The sequence below is a fragment of the Anarrhichthys ocellatus genome, unplaced genomic scaffold (assembly GCF_004355925.1).
Source record: "Anarrhichthys ocellatus isolate YVR2014 unplaced genomic scaffold, GSC_Weel_1.0 scaffold8, whole genome shotgun sequence".
Taxonomy (NCBI): domain Eukaryota; kingdom Metazoa; phylum Chordata; class Actinopteri; order Perciformes; family Anarhichadidae; genus Anarrhichthys; species Anarrhichthys ocellatus.
The window spans coordinates 1,098,645-1,118,004 of NW_022280038.1; the positions used below are offsets into that span (position 1 = coordinate 1,098,645).

Consider the following 19,360-nt stretch of genomic DNA (forward strand, 5'->3'; position numbering starts at 1 on the left):
TCTCTCTCTCTCTCTCTCTCTCTCTCTCTCTCTCTCTCTCTCTCTCTTTCTAGGTGTGGATGTGTGTGCAGCGTCGCCCTGCGAGCAACAGTGCACTGATAACTTTGGGCGAGTTGTCTGCACGTGTTACGCCGGCTATCGCTTCGACCGAGAGAGGCACCGCAACCACAAGTCTCCTTACTGTCTGGGTCAGCATGCTCCCTTCTTATATCTCCCACTTGAATACTTTTGACTATCATGTCTATTACTGTTTTTTCTCTCTCTCTCTTTCTCTCTCTAACTAACTCTAACTGGAAAACAGCGCCATCCTCCTGTTGCTGTGAGATTTGTTTGTTTAATGTACATTTCATTCTCTCTTTGTCCCCCTTCACACACACACACACACACACACGCAGACATTGATGAGTGTGAGCACCCAGGCGGCAGCTTGTGTGACCACGAGTGTGTGAACACAGTGGGCAGCTTCCTGTGTCACTGTCACAGTGGCTACATACTCGCACCGGACCAACGCTCCTGCATCCCTGTACACAACTGTGAGTTCATGTGTTTCAATTGAGCTTTACAGCATTTGGATGAACATTCAGTAGCTAACTATCTATTTCAACAATATAGTTAATGATGCAGATGATTCTGATATGGACGGTGGTTGTTTTTAATGGTTGTACAGTAATTGTTTGACACTCTGGAAATGAAGGGATTTCTGATTGTGATTCAGTGTGATTTGACCCTGTTGTTCAAATATCACATATATGGAATGTCAGAGGTTTGGTTTCCCAGTGTGGCCGCATTTTAAATGTATGTTTTGTGTTGCAGTGAGTTCATCGGGGAAGTCAGACACCCTGATGAGTGCTGGTACCTGCTCCTTCACCTGTGAGGATTTTATGAACATGAAAAACAGTCTGCTGCAGCTAAAGCTAAGGCTGGGCAACACACAGTCACCCAACCAGGTAGCACGTGTACTTTATACAAAATGCATTTAGATTTGTTTTATATATTCATATTTTATATGATTGATAACATTCATTAAACTTACTACAGCCGATGTGCCAACATGTTTACTATATATGAGACTGTAAAATAGAAGTTTAGATTTGGTTTAAGGGTGACTTAAGTCCCAAAGCGGGGGACTTCACACGTTCCCTTGCTTGCTAGTCTGGCTTACATAGTCTTCCCTCTTTGTGTTTTTAGGTACCTGACCTGGCCAACAGCAGTGACAAGCCTTCTCTGGGGAGGGCGGGAAAAAGTCCTGATAGCCCTTGTCTTCCTGGTCTACCCGGTCCTCCGGGAGCTCCTGGGGTCCCAGGTAATGTGGATGTTGTTAGAGTACCAAAATGGAAGAGTGTGAAGAGGGAGAAAAAGACAATCAAAGAAAAAGGAAATGATCTACACATGTTAATAAAAACATGAAGAAAGAAAACCTATACAAAAGATTAAAGCAGCAAAAATGAAAGTGAATGAAAAGCAAGTCCAGGTTTTTAAAATGAGCTGCCTGAGGAGCATAGCTTCGTAGTATGAAGCCAATAACTATCCGGTTTTATATAACTCTCTTTGTCGCTGTATCCATCTGTCCTCACCAGGACACCCAGGAGAACCGGGAAAGAGAGGGGACCCAGGGGACAGGGGCCCGCCTGGTCCACGGGGAGACATGGGACCCATGGGTCCAGAGCCTGACCTGAAGCATGTAAAAAGAGGCCGCAGGGGCGCAGTGGTAAGAAAAAAAATCCATCTATCCCATAATGAAGGGGTTATCACATCTGTTTTTCAGCTAATTTCCCACTGGAGCTTCTACTTCAGGACATCAAAGTAGCATCTTAAAACCTGGAGGTCACGTCCTCCGTGTGTCAGCAAGTCATACCAATACGGGTTTGGTGCCACTGCTGTTGCGTGAGCACAGCGCACGTGAGACGGCACAGTCGGCTGTTGTCCATCACCTTTCAGTTCCCGTGATGAAGGGAGGCAGTCTATTCATTTAAAACCGTGTGGTGGATTTTTTTGTGGTGGAAATGTGTTTTTCTAATCTCTGAAGGAAAAGTGCAAAACCTCGTGACGTGTTGTTCAAGATGTATCTTTCGAGCTGCTACAACTTCTTGTCATCTCTGGTTTCAAACAGACTAACGTTGACAAACCGTCCCATACATGTGTCTTGTCATTCATACAGGGACCCCCCGGGGCAGCAGGAAGAGATGGACTGAAGGTCATTATTACACATCTTTATTTTCCTCATTTGTGCTTTGAATTATTCCTCTCATGTTTGTACATCTTTGATTCCTTTCCTCGCCTCCTCTCCTTGCTTATTTGTCCCTCCCACCTGAGATGCGAGTGGAAAACAAACAAAATGAAATACGACGTGTGGCACGCTGCATCAACTGTCCATTGTCGCGCCTCTTTTATGGATGCCGAAAACACTCCCGCAAAAGGATACACATCCGTGCATCCTCGCTCACAGCTCCTCCAGCAAGCCTCGTCGCTCCTCTCACCTCGAGGTGCATTTTTTAGGAATTGAGACATCCTTCAGGATGGCGCACTGAGATAGATTTCCGGGTCAAAGGCAGGAGGACGGATGAGAGAGGTAGACGAGGAGGCACAAAATAGAGAAATGAGAGGAGCGCCTTGTCTTTACGAGTGTCTGTGTTTGCATGTGTAAAGCTAAATATAATCAAGTTATAAAATGCATTTCTGGACAGCTAGTTCTGTCGTGCTTCTGGTTTCTTTAGTTCTTCCTTATAGATATACATTGACAATGATTACATTTCATACATTTTTAACCTGCTTGACATTCTACTGAATGGTTTTCAGGACACTTAAGTGTTTAGAGTTATCTGGGTTAATTTGTGTTCTTTCTCATCTGCAGGGTGACAGAGGAGCTCCTGGTCCCATAGGTCCACCTGTAAGTCAATTTAGACTGATACCTGCTAATAAATTCACATTTTATTAAAGCTACTGTATAAATCTACTCATTAACATGCTCTAGCTTGTCTTAAACCTGCCACCTTCATCTACATGTTGCCCCCTCATTCTATAACGTAAATGACAAACACATGTAAATGAGGAACGTACACCTGCATGCTTTTTTCTGAGAGGTTGATTGTATGTGTACATTAAAACTTGAACTGTGAATTCTTTAATCTCCAAATTGCGTTTGTGAACCTACGAATAGTTGCCGTAATTTGTTGAAAACAAAGCTCTGCATGTGCACGGTAAATCTGTAATTTAACAATGTTTTGATTGTTGCTTTTAATGAAACTTTTAATTATTTGCTGCCATAGCCAGGTTTTCTTTTTTCTGGATCGACAGCTTACGTCTCATTTCATAGTCCTGTTTGAAGTGGATGCAGTAATCAGTGTAATCAGTGAGGGGGCTGTTGCTTTTGACTTGTCATAGCAGGGATAGCGCAGCTGAAACTAATTTCAAATGTCCCAGCACGTAAGTGGAACAGAGTTGTCGGTGTCCCTGCTATGACATGCCAATAAGTCTGCCATGCTATTGGGCCTCATACCTCAAAGTTTTCTGGTTGTCAAACCCAGTGAAAAGGTGACATGCAGGGCATCTTAATAATTTCCTCACTTGGTCAACCAGGGACCGCCCGGCTCCTTCGACTTCCTCCTGCTGATGATGGCTGACATCCGCAATGACATCATTGAACTGCAGGAGAAGGTGTTCGGGGAGCGCCGGGGCATCTCCCTGGACAGCCCTCCTCATTCCAGCGGGGAAATGGATTTTGTGGAATGGGGCTCTGGACAAGGAGATCTCCTACTGAGCACCTGACCCACTTTTTGCCGCCCCCCTCTCCCCACCCCACAGCAACAGCCACTTGGCAAACCCTGCAAAACAAACTCCACACTCTTGACTCTTTTGTTTCCTCGTTGATAAAGGATGCTGGTGTTCAAGGAGCCGACATGTAAATAGACCAAAATCAACCACACAGCCGGGATGAACTGGGCGAGGAGCCTCGATTGCATTCTCGACACTGCCACGGACAGTGAAACAGAGAGATGCATGGATTATTAAAAAATGGAAATCGGACGCTCTTAGCCACTGCCAGCGCCGGCTGGCGGCCTTTCACGTGCTGCAGTGTGAGTGTGAGCGATGTGTGTGCAGGACATGTAGAGTGAGAAAGATGCAGCATCTGCCTTCACATCTGAGTCTCTTAGCTCGAACCACTTCAAACGATGAACTTTATCGTCTGCATCTCTTCCTGTTTCTGAGTCTGCCTCGTTGGAAGCTCTGCTGCCTCCGAGGGTTGGCCCGCAGGGCGTTGGTACAAAGACAGAGGACCAGAGGACCAGCGCTGCGAGCCTCCCCCTGCACCCTCGGTTCTGAGCTCTGCAGCTCCTCTGTACTCTGAGGCATCTTCAGACGCTAACTCATGAGATTCATGAGAGTATTACAATACCAATCCTGCACTGTTGGACAAAAATGTGTGATGTCTGATGTATTTTCCTAAATTGTACAATTAAACGACTCAAGCTTAAGTATGGTAAACAAAAAATGCAAATGTTCATCTGGGTATAATCTGAGAGAGATGTTAAAAGTGTGAGACATCCAATCCTTTGACAGTGCATTTTAAATAATGTGCTGGTATCTGTGGCTGAGAAATAACGTGCAGTATTAAATCTTACACTAAAAGGTTGAAATTGAAAGGATAAAATGGATTAATGCATTGGGAAAGGTCCAGGGAGACAGGGAATGCCTTTTTAAATTGTCCTTCAACCCATAAATTATCAGGCGAGTTGACTGTGTGAACATATTCCTAATCAGAGAAAATGGCCTGAAGGGAACAGTTTCAGTGGGACGAGGGTATATTCTCATACCAGAAACAAGAGAATGAAGAAGGAAGTTTTTTTCTGTTTTTTTTTTGCCAACAAGGGCTAACGAGCTGCTCAACAAAGAAAATAAATTCTCACTTGATTTATTACCTCAGTTAACAATGTAAACATGAGTTTATGGTCTCAGTCACTATAGTTTCAAGTCTTTTTCAATACAGCAAAATGTCAAATTAGCAAATTATGGTCCCATTTAGAGAAAAACAGGGTATGCTTTAGGGTGTGGCTACTTATGATTGACAGGTTGCTACCACTGCGTTGTCCGGTCTGGGAGTTGTCCGTGTTTTCGTCTTACAACCCTAACCCTTTCACAGTGTGTTTTCACTTCATGAAAGTTGTTTTTAACATTTAGGTTGCCTCAAAGTGACGTTAAATGTACCCAGCTCCACCCTCTCGTGTCACTTCTGGTTGCAAAAAAACAAGATGGCGACGGCCAAAATGCCAAACTGTAGGTTTCAAAACGGCACTCCACATGTCAATTGGTAATGTCATGGTAACTTCGTTCATTCTTTTATACAGTCGATGGGCTGGAGAGCAAACGCTTAGGCTACTAATTAACATATTGAATCTTGTTTGTTTTTCGTTACAAAAAAACTTTCAGAGGAGCTTTAGATCCAGCTCATTCAACAGATATACTTTGGAGAGTGCTGTCAATCTACCTCCCTGCAAAATGTCACAAAACACCTTTTACTATCACTAAAGTGGTTTTGGAGTTATTTCGGCATCGGCTTGATTTTTAATTTTTTTTTCATTTGGCTGCACATATTTATAGATTTTACAATGTGATGTGAATGCTGCGTCAGCCCCGGATGATCTGTTGGAAATGCAGTGCCGTTCATTACTCTATAACAGTGATTAACATGGTTTAAAGAGCTGCACGCATGTATTGTTTCTGAAACCTTCAGTCTGCTCTCCTGCTAATTGAAGTGAAGCCTGTCGACCAGCAGAGGGTGCTAAGTCAGAGGCGATCCACCCCCTGGAAGTTGGGCCTCACCACTGCACCACTCTGAATACAGACCAGGTGAGGCAACCAAAGCATTAAGCTACATCACATACACAGATAACCATCCAAAAATAGTCATAGTTTCCCAAACACGCAAGTTTTTGTAAATACGTAAATCATCCTCAAGTTTATACGAAGAACATGAACCCATCCGCTCATTATCCTCAGCACTGTTGAACTGTAGCGTGCTGAGTGTCATTATGAAAAGGTGTAAGTATCAGAGGTTAGAGGTCAGATGCCTGGGTATAAACAGCTGGAGGGATAATTATAGACCACAGGCTGTTAGAGAGGAGGCCTGTCTGGGCTCGTACCCACTACCAGCGAGAGGGCTGAAAAATAACACGCTGAGTGATTAATCTGCTCTGCTAGAGTTCAGCCTGTATGGCCTTTTTTTTTTTTTTTTTGCAGTGTTTGATGCTTTGATCCTGAGGACCAGATCCCCGTGAATTCTGCTGTGCTCCTGTGTGTGTGTGTGTGTGTGTGTGTGTGTGTGTGTGTGTGTGTGTGTGTGTGTGTATATGTGTATATCCCGGCTGTGTGTGTCTTTGCCCTAATAGATTCATGCATAGATAGATATCCACTGTATGTGTGTTTTAATGTGTGTTCTTATACCTATATCAATGTGTGTGTGCGTGTTACTCGACAGGCCTCTCACCCATCAGCCCCGCCCCCTGCCGTGCGGTCACCGCTCACAAGCGGTGTCGTCGCCGGGGCAACCGGGATCAGGAAAAACAACATGAAACTATTTAAGAACCGTGTCAGCTAGAGAAAGGTGAAAGAGATGATCTCATTTCCTTCACCGCTTGTCATGCAACGGGAGGCTCTCCTCTCGGCCTGGTGGGGGCAGCAGAGGCGAGGTCAACGGAGTGCACGGTCGAAGCAAAAAAGTCCACATACTGTACCACCTGCGAGAATAGATCCGTCACCATCCACCTTAATTAGATCAGCAATAGGAGGAGAAAGAAAAATTGAGGCGAACATGTAATTATTTTACAACTTGTATCATAACTCATAGGCTTCAGCTTATTAAATTGAGTCATTTTTATCACTGCTTTTGTTTTTAAAATATACTTTATTTTATCATATCTGGGACATAACAAATTTGCGAAAAGTGTTTTTCATCCAGGCTGTCAGGGATGCCAAACTCAAGCATTGATGTGGCATTGATGATAAAGATACAACAGATAACATTTGGCCAGATGTTTCCTAGTATGAGAGGAATTTCCTCACTGGCACACTATGGCCATTCATAAATACAAGTCATGCACGACGGGGCTGTCATGTTTAAGAGTCTGCGCCTCTGTGTGTGTGTGTGTGTGTGTGTGTGTGTGTGTGTGTGTGTGTGTGTGTGCGTGTGTGTGCGTGTGTGTGTGCGTGTGTGTGTGTGTGGGGGTGTGTGTGTGTGTGTGTGTGTGTTCCGTGCGTGAGGGGGTCCGGTTGTGGGTAAGGGAAGCACACTCATGCTGTGGGTGTTTTTTTGGAAATGCAAATGTAAGTATTCGTTAGTCGGTTCAGGTGAATTATTGCAATTATTGTCTTTTCTTCTTCTGATCTACGTCTCTTTATAGGCTGCCTTCAGGGGAGGGTCAGGGGTCAGACTCAAAGGTGGTTCATTATTCAGTGTTTTTACTCAAGGATGGTTGTCTCCAACTCACTAGTGGTATCAAAAAATGTTAGGTGCTAGACTAAAAGTTTTTGTGTGTTGTGAAATTGAGGAAGATGTTTCTTTATTTTCTTCTGTTGTGTTTTCTTGATTTACAGTATACGTTGAGCTTTCAGGGCCATCGTAGCATACGCTGTCTCTAAACTATATAAAATGTGTGAAAAGATAATCACACTGACGATGAAGGTGATGGCCAATGAAGCTAAACTCTCACAATGACATCAGAGAGACGTTCAAGGTATAATTTCCCAGTGGGCTTCATGAAACCCCTCCGCATTTCTTCTTTCATTTTTGCCATGAAATCATGTCGAAACTGCAGCCATCCCATGAGACGGAACAGATTTGTGTTGGTAAGAAAAAAATTCACCCCGGAAGCAGCATAAGTAAGCCTCCAATCTCGAAAGAATGAATAGTTTTCACAACGAATGCATGCCTCAGTGGCAGGTCAACATAGTTACAAGTTTATCATTCATCTCTTTCTTTGATGGCACGTACGAATGTCTGAGATAAAAACTCAGTGGCAGGGAGAAAATACTACACATGGGCGACACAAAATCCGAGTGATGAAAAACAAACAGCAGCAGGTGAGTGCTCCATCCAGAGAGAGCTGGACTCACCTGTGTAACATCTTCCACCTCTATTATTCCTTTAGATCCCTTTGATGTAATAAGCAAGGGATGCAAACTTCAAAGCTGCATCGGTATTTTTTGCCTCCGTGTCGGTGACAGAGTCTGTCCGTCCAGTCAATTCCCGTCATGCGATATCTTAAGAAGGCTTGCCGGGAATTTAATCATACTTTGCACAAAGGTTCACTTGGACACAAGGATGAACTTGGACTTGGATAAAACGATAAAGTGATAACATTTTGGACAGGCGTGGATTCAAACTGCAACTTGTGGTGGTTGGCGGAGGCATACAACTGTGAGATGGTAATTATACTGACAAAGGATAAAATGACTGTGTGTGATGCAAAATGGCCCACAGAGAATTATCACCAGCATCACCATCCGCTCAATTCTACAGAGCTTTCTAACGTCTCGTTGTTTTGATTTGCCCACAACTTTGATAAAAACCTTTGATTCACTTCCATCAACCTCGTTTCAAGCGCTTGATCCAGCAAAAAGCTCTGATAAACCCACTGTACTGTACGCTACCTTGCTAGCATCACGCTATCAACCAGCTACTAACTAGCTACTGGTGAGCACAGTGGGGCATTTCTAGCAGCTAAAGTTGAATGAAACTCTCCTCCAAACGAAGGCTAATTCTGCTACAAGTCTGCAGGATGTGTAAATAAGCAATTGTTTGCATGCTAACATGTTAACTATCACAACTTTATAAGTTTATACTGCCTTATTCCTGCACTTTAGATATTACTCTTACAACTGTTGTTTGAGTTTTAGCTTGGCAGGAATTGAAGAGAACTCATTACCTGCATGTCAGTTATCACCTACAACAGGATTGCTCTTTTTTTGTGCTTTACACGTGGGTTATGTAGTGTGAAAATTGAGACGGACAAAAACGCAACATCTTTCAATCGCAACACGGGTTTGGAACGGCTTAAGTCGGAGTCTGTGAATGAAACCCACAGGCACAGGTAATTTGGAGAGTCGGAGGTGACACAGAAATTGTAGAGTTTATATAACCAGATTGAACGTGTCAGTCAACAAATGGGTGATGAGGTTGCCTGGCCCAGCAGCTGAAATCCCTAATCAATATTTAGATGTTTCCAGGGATCCGCAGCCTTTGCAGGGGTTAGGTGGAGCGCAGGTGTCCATCATCGCCGGGGTATGCAGCTGCGTGCATGGAGAAGAGGGAGCACACACATGTGGATATGTCTTACCATCTAACATGCAGCCACACACGCACACCCGATCTCCCGCACGAAAAACGCAGACATGCCACAGAACACCTGACAGGTGCAGGCGTGGTCTGCTGCGAGACACGCTATCTTGACACGCTAACTCATTCGTAAATCTGAGCTACGTGCCTGAGGCTCTGAGTGCTAAGCACCCTCGTTTACTCTCTGAAGCCTGTTCCTCTTCCAGTCCTTGTCTCTGGGCACACCCTCTTCCGATTGTAGGCCGACGTCTGTCATTCTGCTCATAATGGAGCTGCTAAGAGGCCTGAGAATCGGAACTTGTCCGATGAGTAATGGACTTATTAGCTGTGTCAAAAGCATGCCACCAATCCCATGATCAGTATGTATTATCTGTTGTCCTGCACTTGTCTGTTTAAGAGGCCACTGCATGAGGCTCATTCTGAGAAACTGATCCCTGGCATTACAACCAGGTGGTTAATCTGACATTTTAGTTTCCAGAGGAAGCTGTTTACACACTGTAATCGGTTGTATTGTGTTTGAGAATTTGTTTCTGTGCAGGTCCCTCTGAGCCACACATGCAAGCTCAGTTTAGGCAACAAATCAATGGATAAAACACAAAATCGTTATATGTTGAAATGCATACAGCCATGTCTGCAAGAGCACTAGATTTCCACATATTCTCACAGTTAGCAAAAGCCTGATTTATTTACCATGTATACGCATGATCCGATTGTCCGCAGCAGTGCGTCTTGGCAGACGTTAGGCGGATACAATATCCCATCTGTAAAGAATGCATATCAAACGTTTTTTTGCCTAGTTGCACAGGAGTGTTGCACTTGATTGGCATTGTTATGGCGGACATGAATAGAAAAATCTGAGAGGGCGGATTAATGGCAACACTTTGTGTAAACTCCCCTGGCCTGAGGCACTTGGTCTCTATACACCTTGGCTTCCTCTGTCATTTACAAGCTGTTCGCATGCACGCAGCGGAGCCAAGAGTGTGAAAAACCGGATGAGCAAGTTCACAGCTCTCCAGTCTGTTAGGGAGAAAAAAACAAAAAAAAAACGTTGCCTCTGGTTGCAGAGTTGCCTCGCGTGAGGACAACAGCTTTATCTTTTTAGTCCTGCCGACCTCCTGACCTGGCCTGTGGCAGCGGCACTTTTACAACTTGCTCTTTTTTTTCTTTTCACATGCTTAGAAGCATAGAAATTCTCAATGACAGGGCATAAACATATGAGTACTATATGCCTCTGAATGACTATTTGGAGCATCTCACCATTAGAGACGCATCTCTGCACACAGAGGGTGTTTTAGAAAAAGGCTTTTATGTTTGTGAATTAATGCAGATATTAGCTACATCCAAAAAGTAGGAAAGGTTGTTAAAGATACATAACAAATAATTTATCTCCTGACACTGCGGTTCCTCTCAGCTCTACAAATATTTGTAGTGTCTTTCAGCTCATAGTTATGGTTTTATTACGGCCCACTACTATTTTACTGTTTGGTTCCTGCTGCATCGTTGTTTCCAGACGTAGCAGACAGTTGTTACAGGGTAAAAAGCTCTGAGGAACCCACTCTACGTGATGCTACCTGCTCAGCAGACAAACACAGCAATTAGCAGCTAGAGAGCCAGATATTTCCCTCGGGAGTTGGTGGAGACCAAAACAGAGCGATGAACAGAGTGAAAATTGGACTTATATTCATCAGTTGGCCAACAACATTAAAGCTAATGCCTCTTTGTATCTGCTGGATGTGTAAATAGACAACTGTTAGCACTCTGCTAGCATGTCTGCTGCATGAAGGTGATATAATATCAACAGCTTACTGACCGACCCTTCGCTAAGTCCCCACCCCGGAAGCAGACTGGCCAATCATAGCGTAGCCTAGTAACAAGTGTTAGCATGGCTATGCTACTTGCAACTTCCGTTGCTTCCATTTAAAGTCATCATAACATCAGTTAGCCAGTTTCACAATGTGTGTTTATGAGCACATGATGAAAACTGATTCATGTTTCGAAATTGAATCTGTTCTCACAGCAGCAACTCTTTACACAACATCGCCCTGTCAATCACCTCCCTGTCAGCAGCATAATAGCAGCATTTTACACATGTTTGTTTTGTGATTTAAGAAAATAATAATATTGCTGCAATGGCGTGTATTCCTAGAGTCCTCACATTCTTCAAAACAAATGCAAGTTGTAACATATCCTGTCAACAGTGTTTGGTTTTGCAATGGCAGTTAATCTCCTGTTTGCTTCCCACTTACCTGTTGTGTGAAACTGAGGACTATTCTGGGGCCAAACCACGGCCCTTGGTAACTGTGACAGCATGCCGACCCAACCGCTAAATCAACCAATGGCACTCATGGTGGCAAAGGATCTGTTAAAGACACCTAAAGCATTCAGGTTTAACCCCTGTTGCATGCACGGCCTCTTGTCCTGCTGACAGTGGCGCAGAGAAGCGGACACGCATACAGACGCACAAAGCACAGCACAGCATCACAAACTGTTGTTTTTGGCCCCAGCAGACTGAGTTTTCTGGCATGATAGTGGTTTCTATGATAGTGGAATTTCCGAGGGGCCTGCTTTGGAAAACAGGCTGATAATTCATTTAGAGCTTGGCAAACCAAATGCGCAGACACCAGTAGCGTCACAAAATGACTCCCACCATAACAAAGGTCTTGCTTAGACAGCAGCTGCCTGGAACTGGCTGGAGAGTGGCACGGAGACTGGAATTCTAGTGCCCTTTTTTTTTAACCGTTGTTTATCCAGCAGCAGGAGCTCATAGATTTACACTGCCGGCCAGGACACCGGGAGCTTTTTTATTTTGGTAATTTTTTCTTTCTATGGTTGTATTTACATGTGCTGAATACTGCTCACAGAATGCGTTTTACTGTCAGGAAAAAAAGTGATGTTTTCAAAGGTACAACTTCTGACTTAATTTCATGTGATATTTAGGCTGAAGCCTGCTAGAGGCTTGCAATAAAAGAATTGCACATCATATAGCTTAATTTTAAATATTTGTCCTGGAAACAACATTGATAATTAGGCTGAATGAAGAGCTGCATTGGTAAATTATCATATTTGAATGAAGGAGGTTACACGTGCATTGGCGGTGGCAGCAGCATTATTCTGAAAACAGTGAAATTATTTTGAGATCGTATTGATAGAAAATGTATTTATGTGATGTTTTTATATCAATTTAGAATATTCAGGTCCATTACTGTTGCTAATATTTGCCCCAGTAAGGTACAAACTGTTCGGGTACTAATATTTACCCTTGTTAAGCGGTACCGCCCCAGTAACATTTGGACCCCTAAAGGTTTAAATTAACCACGTTAATTTCTCACAGTGTAATGCTAAAACAGATCACTGCATGTGTTTTCTTTTTACCTTCCAGGCTATGGTTTTCCAGTAAAAAACAACTTGCAGAGACTTGACACCTGCTTGATTGAGACAATCCTTTAGTTCATTAATCTTGTTTCAATTTTTATCAAACCTACATCACTGACACAGTAATTAAATGAGTAGAAGAAAAAAGAAAATGTGAATTTGATAGCTCCCTGAAGCAAAATAATTGGTAACTGTGTGATGTAGTTAATGCCAATAATCATAAATGCCAACAGTAGTGGAGTCAAAAAACAGATGCACCTCTCCAGTTTTAGCTGACTACATACAAATATTTATTTTTTCGGCTCAACAAATAAAGACAGAACATGACTGACACTCCAATCTTAAAGCAACCACCAACCTGTCAAGATCCCAAATAGTATCCAGTAACACGTCAGGCAACTGTTAACACTGTTTTTAACACTACTTTCTCTTTATATCTGAAAGCATTGGAGAGTTCTGTATTCTTATTTCACAATCTGTGGACTGGGAAGAAAACCAAATATGCCAGAGTCAACTCATCTTTCCTCATGAGCCTCTGATAGAAATAGAGAGCGGATTTGTGATTTTCCATGAAATGGATGTTTGGATTTGGTTCAGCAGCAATCCAAACATATGTGGCTTTGATAGGAATTTAAAGGTGCAGGTTGAGCGTCTGCACCTGATTTATTTTTGGATGTTTTACTATGTTAAGCATAAAAAAAATATTTCATGTGAATGCATGACGTGCACGTGCTGGTGCATGTGCATGGGTATACTGGATACTCTGCGCGCACATCACCAGGTGTACGAGCTAGAGGTGGGGAGTACAAGGCAGGAAACATTCCGCTTATGAAAATGTTTGACAGACAGTTAAAAAGGTGTTTTGATCTACAGTCCATCATAGAAATCAGGGAACATCAACAGGCTGTGGTGGCGTTTCATCGCGTCTCTTTGATGGATTCGCCCTACGGCACAGTGGCATTACCGCAGCGCTTAGATCTCTAAAACTCTTGACTTGTGTAACAAAATTGAGTAAATTAAAGGAAATCCGTGCTGCCAGTCTATAAGATGTTAATGTTTTTTTGTTGCAGTAACACCAAAGAGGTTGTTTCAAGACTGATGTTTCAACTGTGGACTTTTCTTTCTTTCTGTCTTCCTTTTCACACACAGAGAGAGAGAGAGAGAGAGAGAGAGAGAGAGAAAGAGAGAGCATGCCAATCCAGTTGATAATAGTTAAGGTAACTACAGAGCAGTGCCTGCTGGGTCACGAAAGTTTGTTAATAAAACAAGAGCATGTTATTAACCCTGGCACTGCTCTCAATGGTATTTATGTTTTGTACTTTGGTTGCTGTAATTTAGTTTACATTCGCCATCGCGGCCATATTTCTCTATGAATCATACACACTCATACCTGCGCTGTTGACTCATAAAGCTTATTGAAGGGTAATAGTTTTACGGGTGTTGTTTTGAGTGGAAGCAGCCAATTGCTGATATCATACACCAGAATTTGAATTTGGAAAATGTCACCTCATTTTCATAAATGTTCACCTTTTCACCAGACATTCTTAAGGAATTAGCCTTGAAAATAAAAAAGGGATTATACAAATTTAATGGTGAAGGGATGAGTGTTCCTCAGTTATTCTGGGATCAGTGTTTTTTGGACCCCAGTCGTATTGATGGTCAGCCAAGTCAAATCATGGTGAGTCAGGGAGACCAAAATATCCCTTATAGTCCTACTAACAGATCTCAATAGCCTTGTTGCGCTAGTCATGCAATCTAGTCACGCACAGAGTTGGCCCAAACCCAGCTGGTGAAATATAGCAATGATGAAGGTTGTCACGGTTGGACTGGACTCAACTGAGAAGTACAGTATTATAAAAAAAGGCTGACTTCATTAAATACTGCTGAGCTGTCATGGATGACGCATATTTGCAGTGTCGAGAAGGAGGGTGGTGGTCCCCATTGTCGAACAAGAGTCTACAGCAGGCGGCAACACAACGATTCTGAAAAGTGAAGCCAATGTGGAAGTGCCTTCAACTTGCATTCTTTCTAATTTATTGCTCTGGTTGCGAAAAAGAAGTCAGATTGTATAGAAGTCTATAACCTACGTATATAAAATGACCCTACCTCTCACTTGATTTATTCCCTCAGTAAACATTGTAAACATGAGTTTATGGTCTCAATCACTACTCTCAAGTATTCTTAAATACAGCATGATGTTTATTTATCAAATTATGGTCCCATTTGTTGTACTTAGCTCCACCCTCTTGTGTCACTTCTGGTTGCAACAAAACCAAGATGGCGAAAATGCCGGACTCAAGTCTTCAAACAGAGGCGGGTAACGTCAGAGTGACTACGTCGACTGCTTATGTACAATCTATAGTCTACAGCCATGCTAGTTGCATCTGCATTTGGATCCTATCCCTGTTAACCTGTATTAACCGCATCTCTGGGTACTGTGGATATCTGTACCAAATTTCATGGCAATACATTTAACAGGTTTTTTAGTTATTTTAGTTTGGCATAAAGTGGTGAACCAACAGACTGACATTACCCCTAAAGCCACACCATCCTCAGCTTCCATTGGACAGACTGTCACGGTCATGAGAAAGACTTTCAGAAAGGACAATTATCACCTGATGATCCCCACCACAGTGGACCAGCTTAAATGGACGGGTGATGTGAATTTGCCAATCTGGTGTGCATTTATTTTGTAAATATGGAAAACATGTATGTTTCACTCTGTGGTGTGTACTGCATTATGCAGGGGTCGCTGCAGCAAGACATTTATTCCCTGTATGCTGAAAGCTGGAGCTATGTTTACATTCTTGGCAGGAATTCAGGTATGTTGACAAGGGTGTTACCGCTCCCATTCATGATATTCATGGCGGAGATATCAAGGTGCAACAGAGTTTCCTGTTTGGAGACATCATGGTGTACACTGGAGCAGTGTAATGTGGTTGGCATGGCAATCAGTACCCTCAAATCTGAGACCATGGCTTTCTTTTTTCATCAAAAGCAGCTCATTGGAGTTCTTTTTGGGCAACACCAGTTTAAAATGTTAGCTTTCGCTCACTGTGGTTTGTCAAGGCTTAACAGTCGTTTGCTTTGGACAGCCAACACTTGAAAACAGCTGTCAAAAGTATTTACTTCTCTCCTTCACACCAGTCTATGCGCTGTCACGACTATTTGCCTCTGATTTTCAAACTTGCTGTTTGTGAGATTCAAGAGGCAAAACTGTTTGATTCAAGTCAACTGTCATTTAGTGTTTTCCAGATTTGAATCTTGCAGTGAAAACTGATTTGGAGAGACACTGCCTGGCTTTGCACATTACATTATTGCCATCTGATAGAAAAAATGTACATGACATGACCAAGAGTGTCATGGATACTTGTGTAAAATGCAGTACAAGGTCTGGGTTCAGTCCCACTCGCATCGCCCCTGGCTCCACTGGACACAACTGTCCAAACGTATTGGGTGGTGAACTCATGGGATTGTGTTGCTGTTGCCATGGCCATTCCCCCGCAGAGTGTCACGCATGAAAACATTCAGCGTCTGCCAAGTGAGTTCATAGTGAAACAATTTTAATAAGCAAGGAAACAATGCAATAATAGTAAACAGTGTTCAAACTGTCCAGTTCTAAAGAGAAGCAAAGCAAATAGATCACTCCAATGCAGCAACAACTCTGGTGCTGAAACTTGAATATACATAAGAGTTTTTGGGGATTTGTCTCAGTGATTGCCTATCAACTGTTATCTGTGTGTTTAGTGTTCATACCAAGCACTAAGCATGATCTGCCTTATTCCACCATTTCTGATTCAACAACGTCAAAATGTCAGTGACGACAGGAGGAGAATCGCTGAAACGCTGATGGGCTTTCAAGACACAGCGTTACTCGCATTCGCATCATTTGCACAGCCCGGCGTCTATTCACATCTCTGCATTGACTTTTTATATAATTGCGCCGCGCTGAAAACAACCATTGTCTTTTTTGATAACGTCCCCTTTTTAAAATATGACTTTGTTTTCTCAGCTCATTTCAGCCATGGCATGTTGAGATGAGGGGTGTACCACATGAACTAGTAGTGGCACAAATACACCGAAAGTCTTCTGAACGCCAGAGAAATTTCTTGGGAAGACACATCATGATTGCAGATATAAACTCCTCTTGGGTATCATTATACTTGAGCAAAGGACTCAATCAAACTGAGCTATGATGGTAGCCTGCACTTTCAAGAGTTCTCCTCTTCCCTACAACTTGCAGGCCCGCCACTGCCAAAGGAAACGGCGCGTCCTCACTGTGAAAAGGTTTTGAATGACAGACAAGGAGAGAACTCTTTGTCAAGCAGCTGTCATTCACAAAAAGTTTTTTTCATTCAATATGTTGCATGGGAGTGTCTCCAAGATTGTGCTCACCGTGCAGCCCGCAGCTTTAATGACTCTTAATTTGGAGGAAAAACAAACCTATGCAAAGCATTACATGCGGATCCTTCTGTCAGAGTGTCAGAGTGGCCTTTAGTAGAGTGCAATTTATTTAATGGGGAACCCTACAAGATGACGCGCAGAGATGACATGCAGTATTGCGCATGTGTACGTGTTAGCCACATCTTTTTTTCATTGTTTGTCTCCTTCACCTCTCTTCACAAAAAATATCTCCTCAACAGGAAATTTGCAAGTCATGGGCTTCTATGCTAATTGCTCGAAAGCATACATATGAGTCACTCTGTGGGAACTGGCATGCAGTATGCCATACCTGCACATTTACTGACCTGCCTTTGTGCATGTACAAGGAATGAAGGCGTATACTTGGCAAGGACATTGTTGGTGCCGCACCTGTGCAAAAACATCTCAATTCACTTCCTTTTACTGCTCTCTTTATGCAATCTGCACATAAATTGCATGTGAAATGTAAACATTTGTTTAGATACCTGGTGTTGCGATCACAAATATTCTGTTTTTGATTCATCTACAGATGTCTACGCCTAGTTTAAATACCTCCCAAGCTTTTTCTACATTATTTATGTTATTGTAGGGTGTAACCAAGATACAAACTCAATGGGATAATTCAAGTTTATTAGAAATAGATTTGCATAGCTTTTGACAATGTGCTCACCAAAGTAATTGCTAGGGGCAGGAAACATGGCAGAACCACGAATATCTTTTGAAGGAATAGCTCCACATTTTAGGAGATCCACTTATTTGCTTTCTTAGGGATGGATCAAAAGAACGAGACCACTTCATGCCTGTATGCTATATATGAAGTTCACAGCTGGTTAGCTTAGCTTGACATTAGCATGAAGAGTGGACACAGTTAGCCTGGCTTTAAGGGTAACCATGCGGCAATTTCGGGTCAGAAACATAAAGCCAATGTGGAAGTGTCTTAAACCTGTATTCTTTCTAATGGCCATCAGGGGCGACTCTTCGAGTTGCAAAAAGACTCATTGTATAGACGTTTATGAGAAAATTACTATCATTGTAATACTATGCTCTAAAATTTGCCTTTTCGATGGACTATATACTAAATTTCACCATATTCAACTGAATTCTTCTTTGAACTGAAGCGTACGTAAATCAGTCGCAAGGGCCCAGTCTCTGCTCAGCACATTGTTGGAGGGTTTGTTCTCCGCGGTTGCACTGGGGCTCCCCACCCACCCCATGGGCCTCAGTGCAACTGCACTGCCTGCACATTCGCTTTTTACGCCCGTCGAACACAATGGGTCAAGTTGTGTCATTGTGTCGTGACGGAAGGTGAGTAAAATAGAATGATATTTAGTTGGTGGTAAGTCTTTTTCTCAGATCGCTCGCAGAGACAATAATCACAGATCACGACGTGCCCCGCACTTTGCAAGAAAAATGTCATGGCGACAGAGTGATAAATAAATAGCATGTAGTGTAATATTGAACAACAGTGGGGGATGGATTGCCCTTTGAAGACTTCTGCATTGACAAAATGCAACGTCCATCTGCTGACTGTGCAACATTTGTACGTCATACTGGAACAAACCTTTGACTTTCAAGTCTGCCAGATCGCGCCGGAACAGGAAATGCACTCTCGACTTCAACCGGGGCGAACGGTAGACGCGTGAATATTCACAGGGATTGGTGCTTATGTGTTATCTAATACTTCTATCTGCAGCAGCTGTAGTATCCACCTTTCCTGCTGATGACGTCAGCACTGGGTCCGCAGCTGACTCTGCAACAAAAGGGCTGATGTTTATTTGACACATGAAAGGATACACTACAGCTGATACTGACACCTACTTTGCTTATGAAATGATTGATATCATTGGAGAGCTCATTGAACTGACTGCTTTTGATCTTTGACCAAACCGCGAGATTAGATAACACTCTGTGCTATTTCAAGGTCGCTTGTAACATACTAGTAACCAGAATGATCTCAGTATCACCCGTGCAGAACGCATAAACATGAAAGACACTTGACAATAAAAAGCTACGGCACAATCACTCGACGGCCAAGCGGTGACACTTTTAATACATGAATCTGCCACAATTAGGTTTGCTCATGAATTATATTTGGGAGCTGAGAACTGGCTTGAGATCAAATCAGAAAAATGTCTCACCTGGTAATGGGCAGAGCTATTTGTAAGCTCATTTGACGTGACACCAGAGGGCAGACCGTGTCCTGTCCCAACCGCATGAGACATAACATCAGTGGCGTTC

General features: G+C 42.9%; 1 protein-coding gene across 2 annotated transcripts in view; it reads left to right on the top strand.

Moving 5' to 3' along the window:
- LOC116384179 (collagen and calcium-binding EGF domain-containing protein 1-like) overlaps window positions 1-4,897 on the top strand; it is a 30,739-nt gene extending 25,842 nt beyond the window's left edge. The window contains exons 4-11 of one of the 2 annotated variants that reach the window (XM_031848633.1): window positions 54-188; window positions 396-533; window positions 814-947; window positions 1,189-1,303; window positions 1,578-1,708; window positions 2,159-2,194; window positions 2,852-2,887; window positions 3,577-4,897. In XM_031848633.1, coding sequence (XP_031704493.1) covers window positions 54-188; window positions 396-533; window positions 814-947; window positions 1,189-1,303; window positions 1,578-1,708; window positions 2,159-2,194; window positions 2,852-2,887; window positions 3,577-3,765 — 914 coding nt within the window. In that variant the 3' untranslated portion in view covers window positions 3,766-4,897. Of the gene's footprint in view, window positions 1-53; window positions 189-395; window positions 534-813; window positions 948-1,188; window positions 1,304-1,577; window positions 1,709-2,158; window positions 2,941-3,576 lie in introns of those variants that run through there. The other variant, XM_031848632.1, reaches the window with a different exon arrangement.
- The last annotated feature ends 14,463 nt before the right edge of the window (window positions 4,898-19,360 follow it).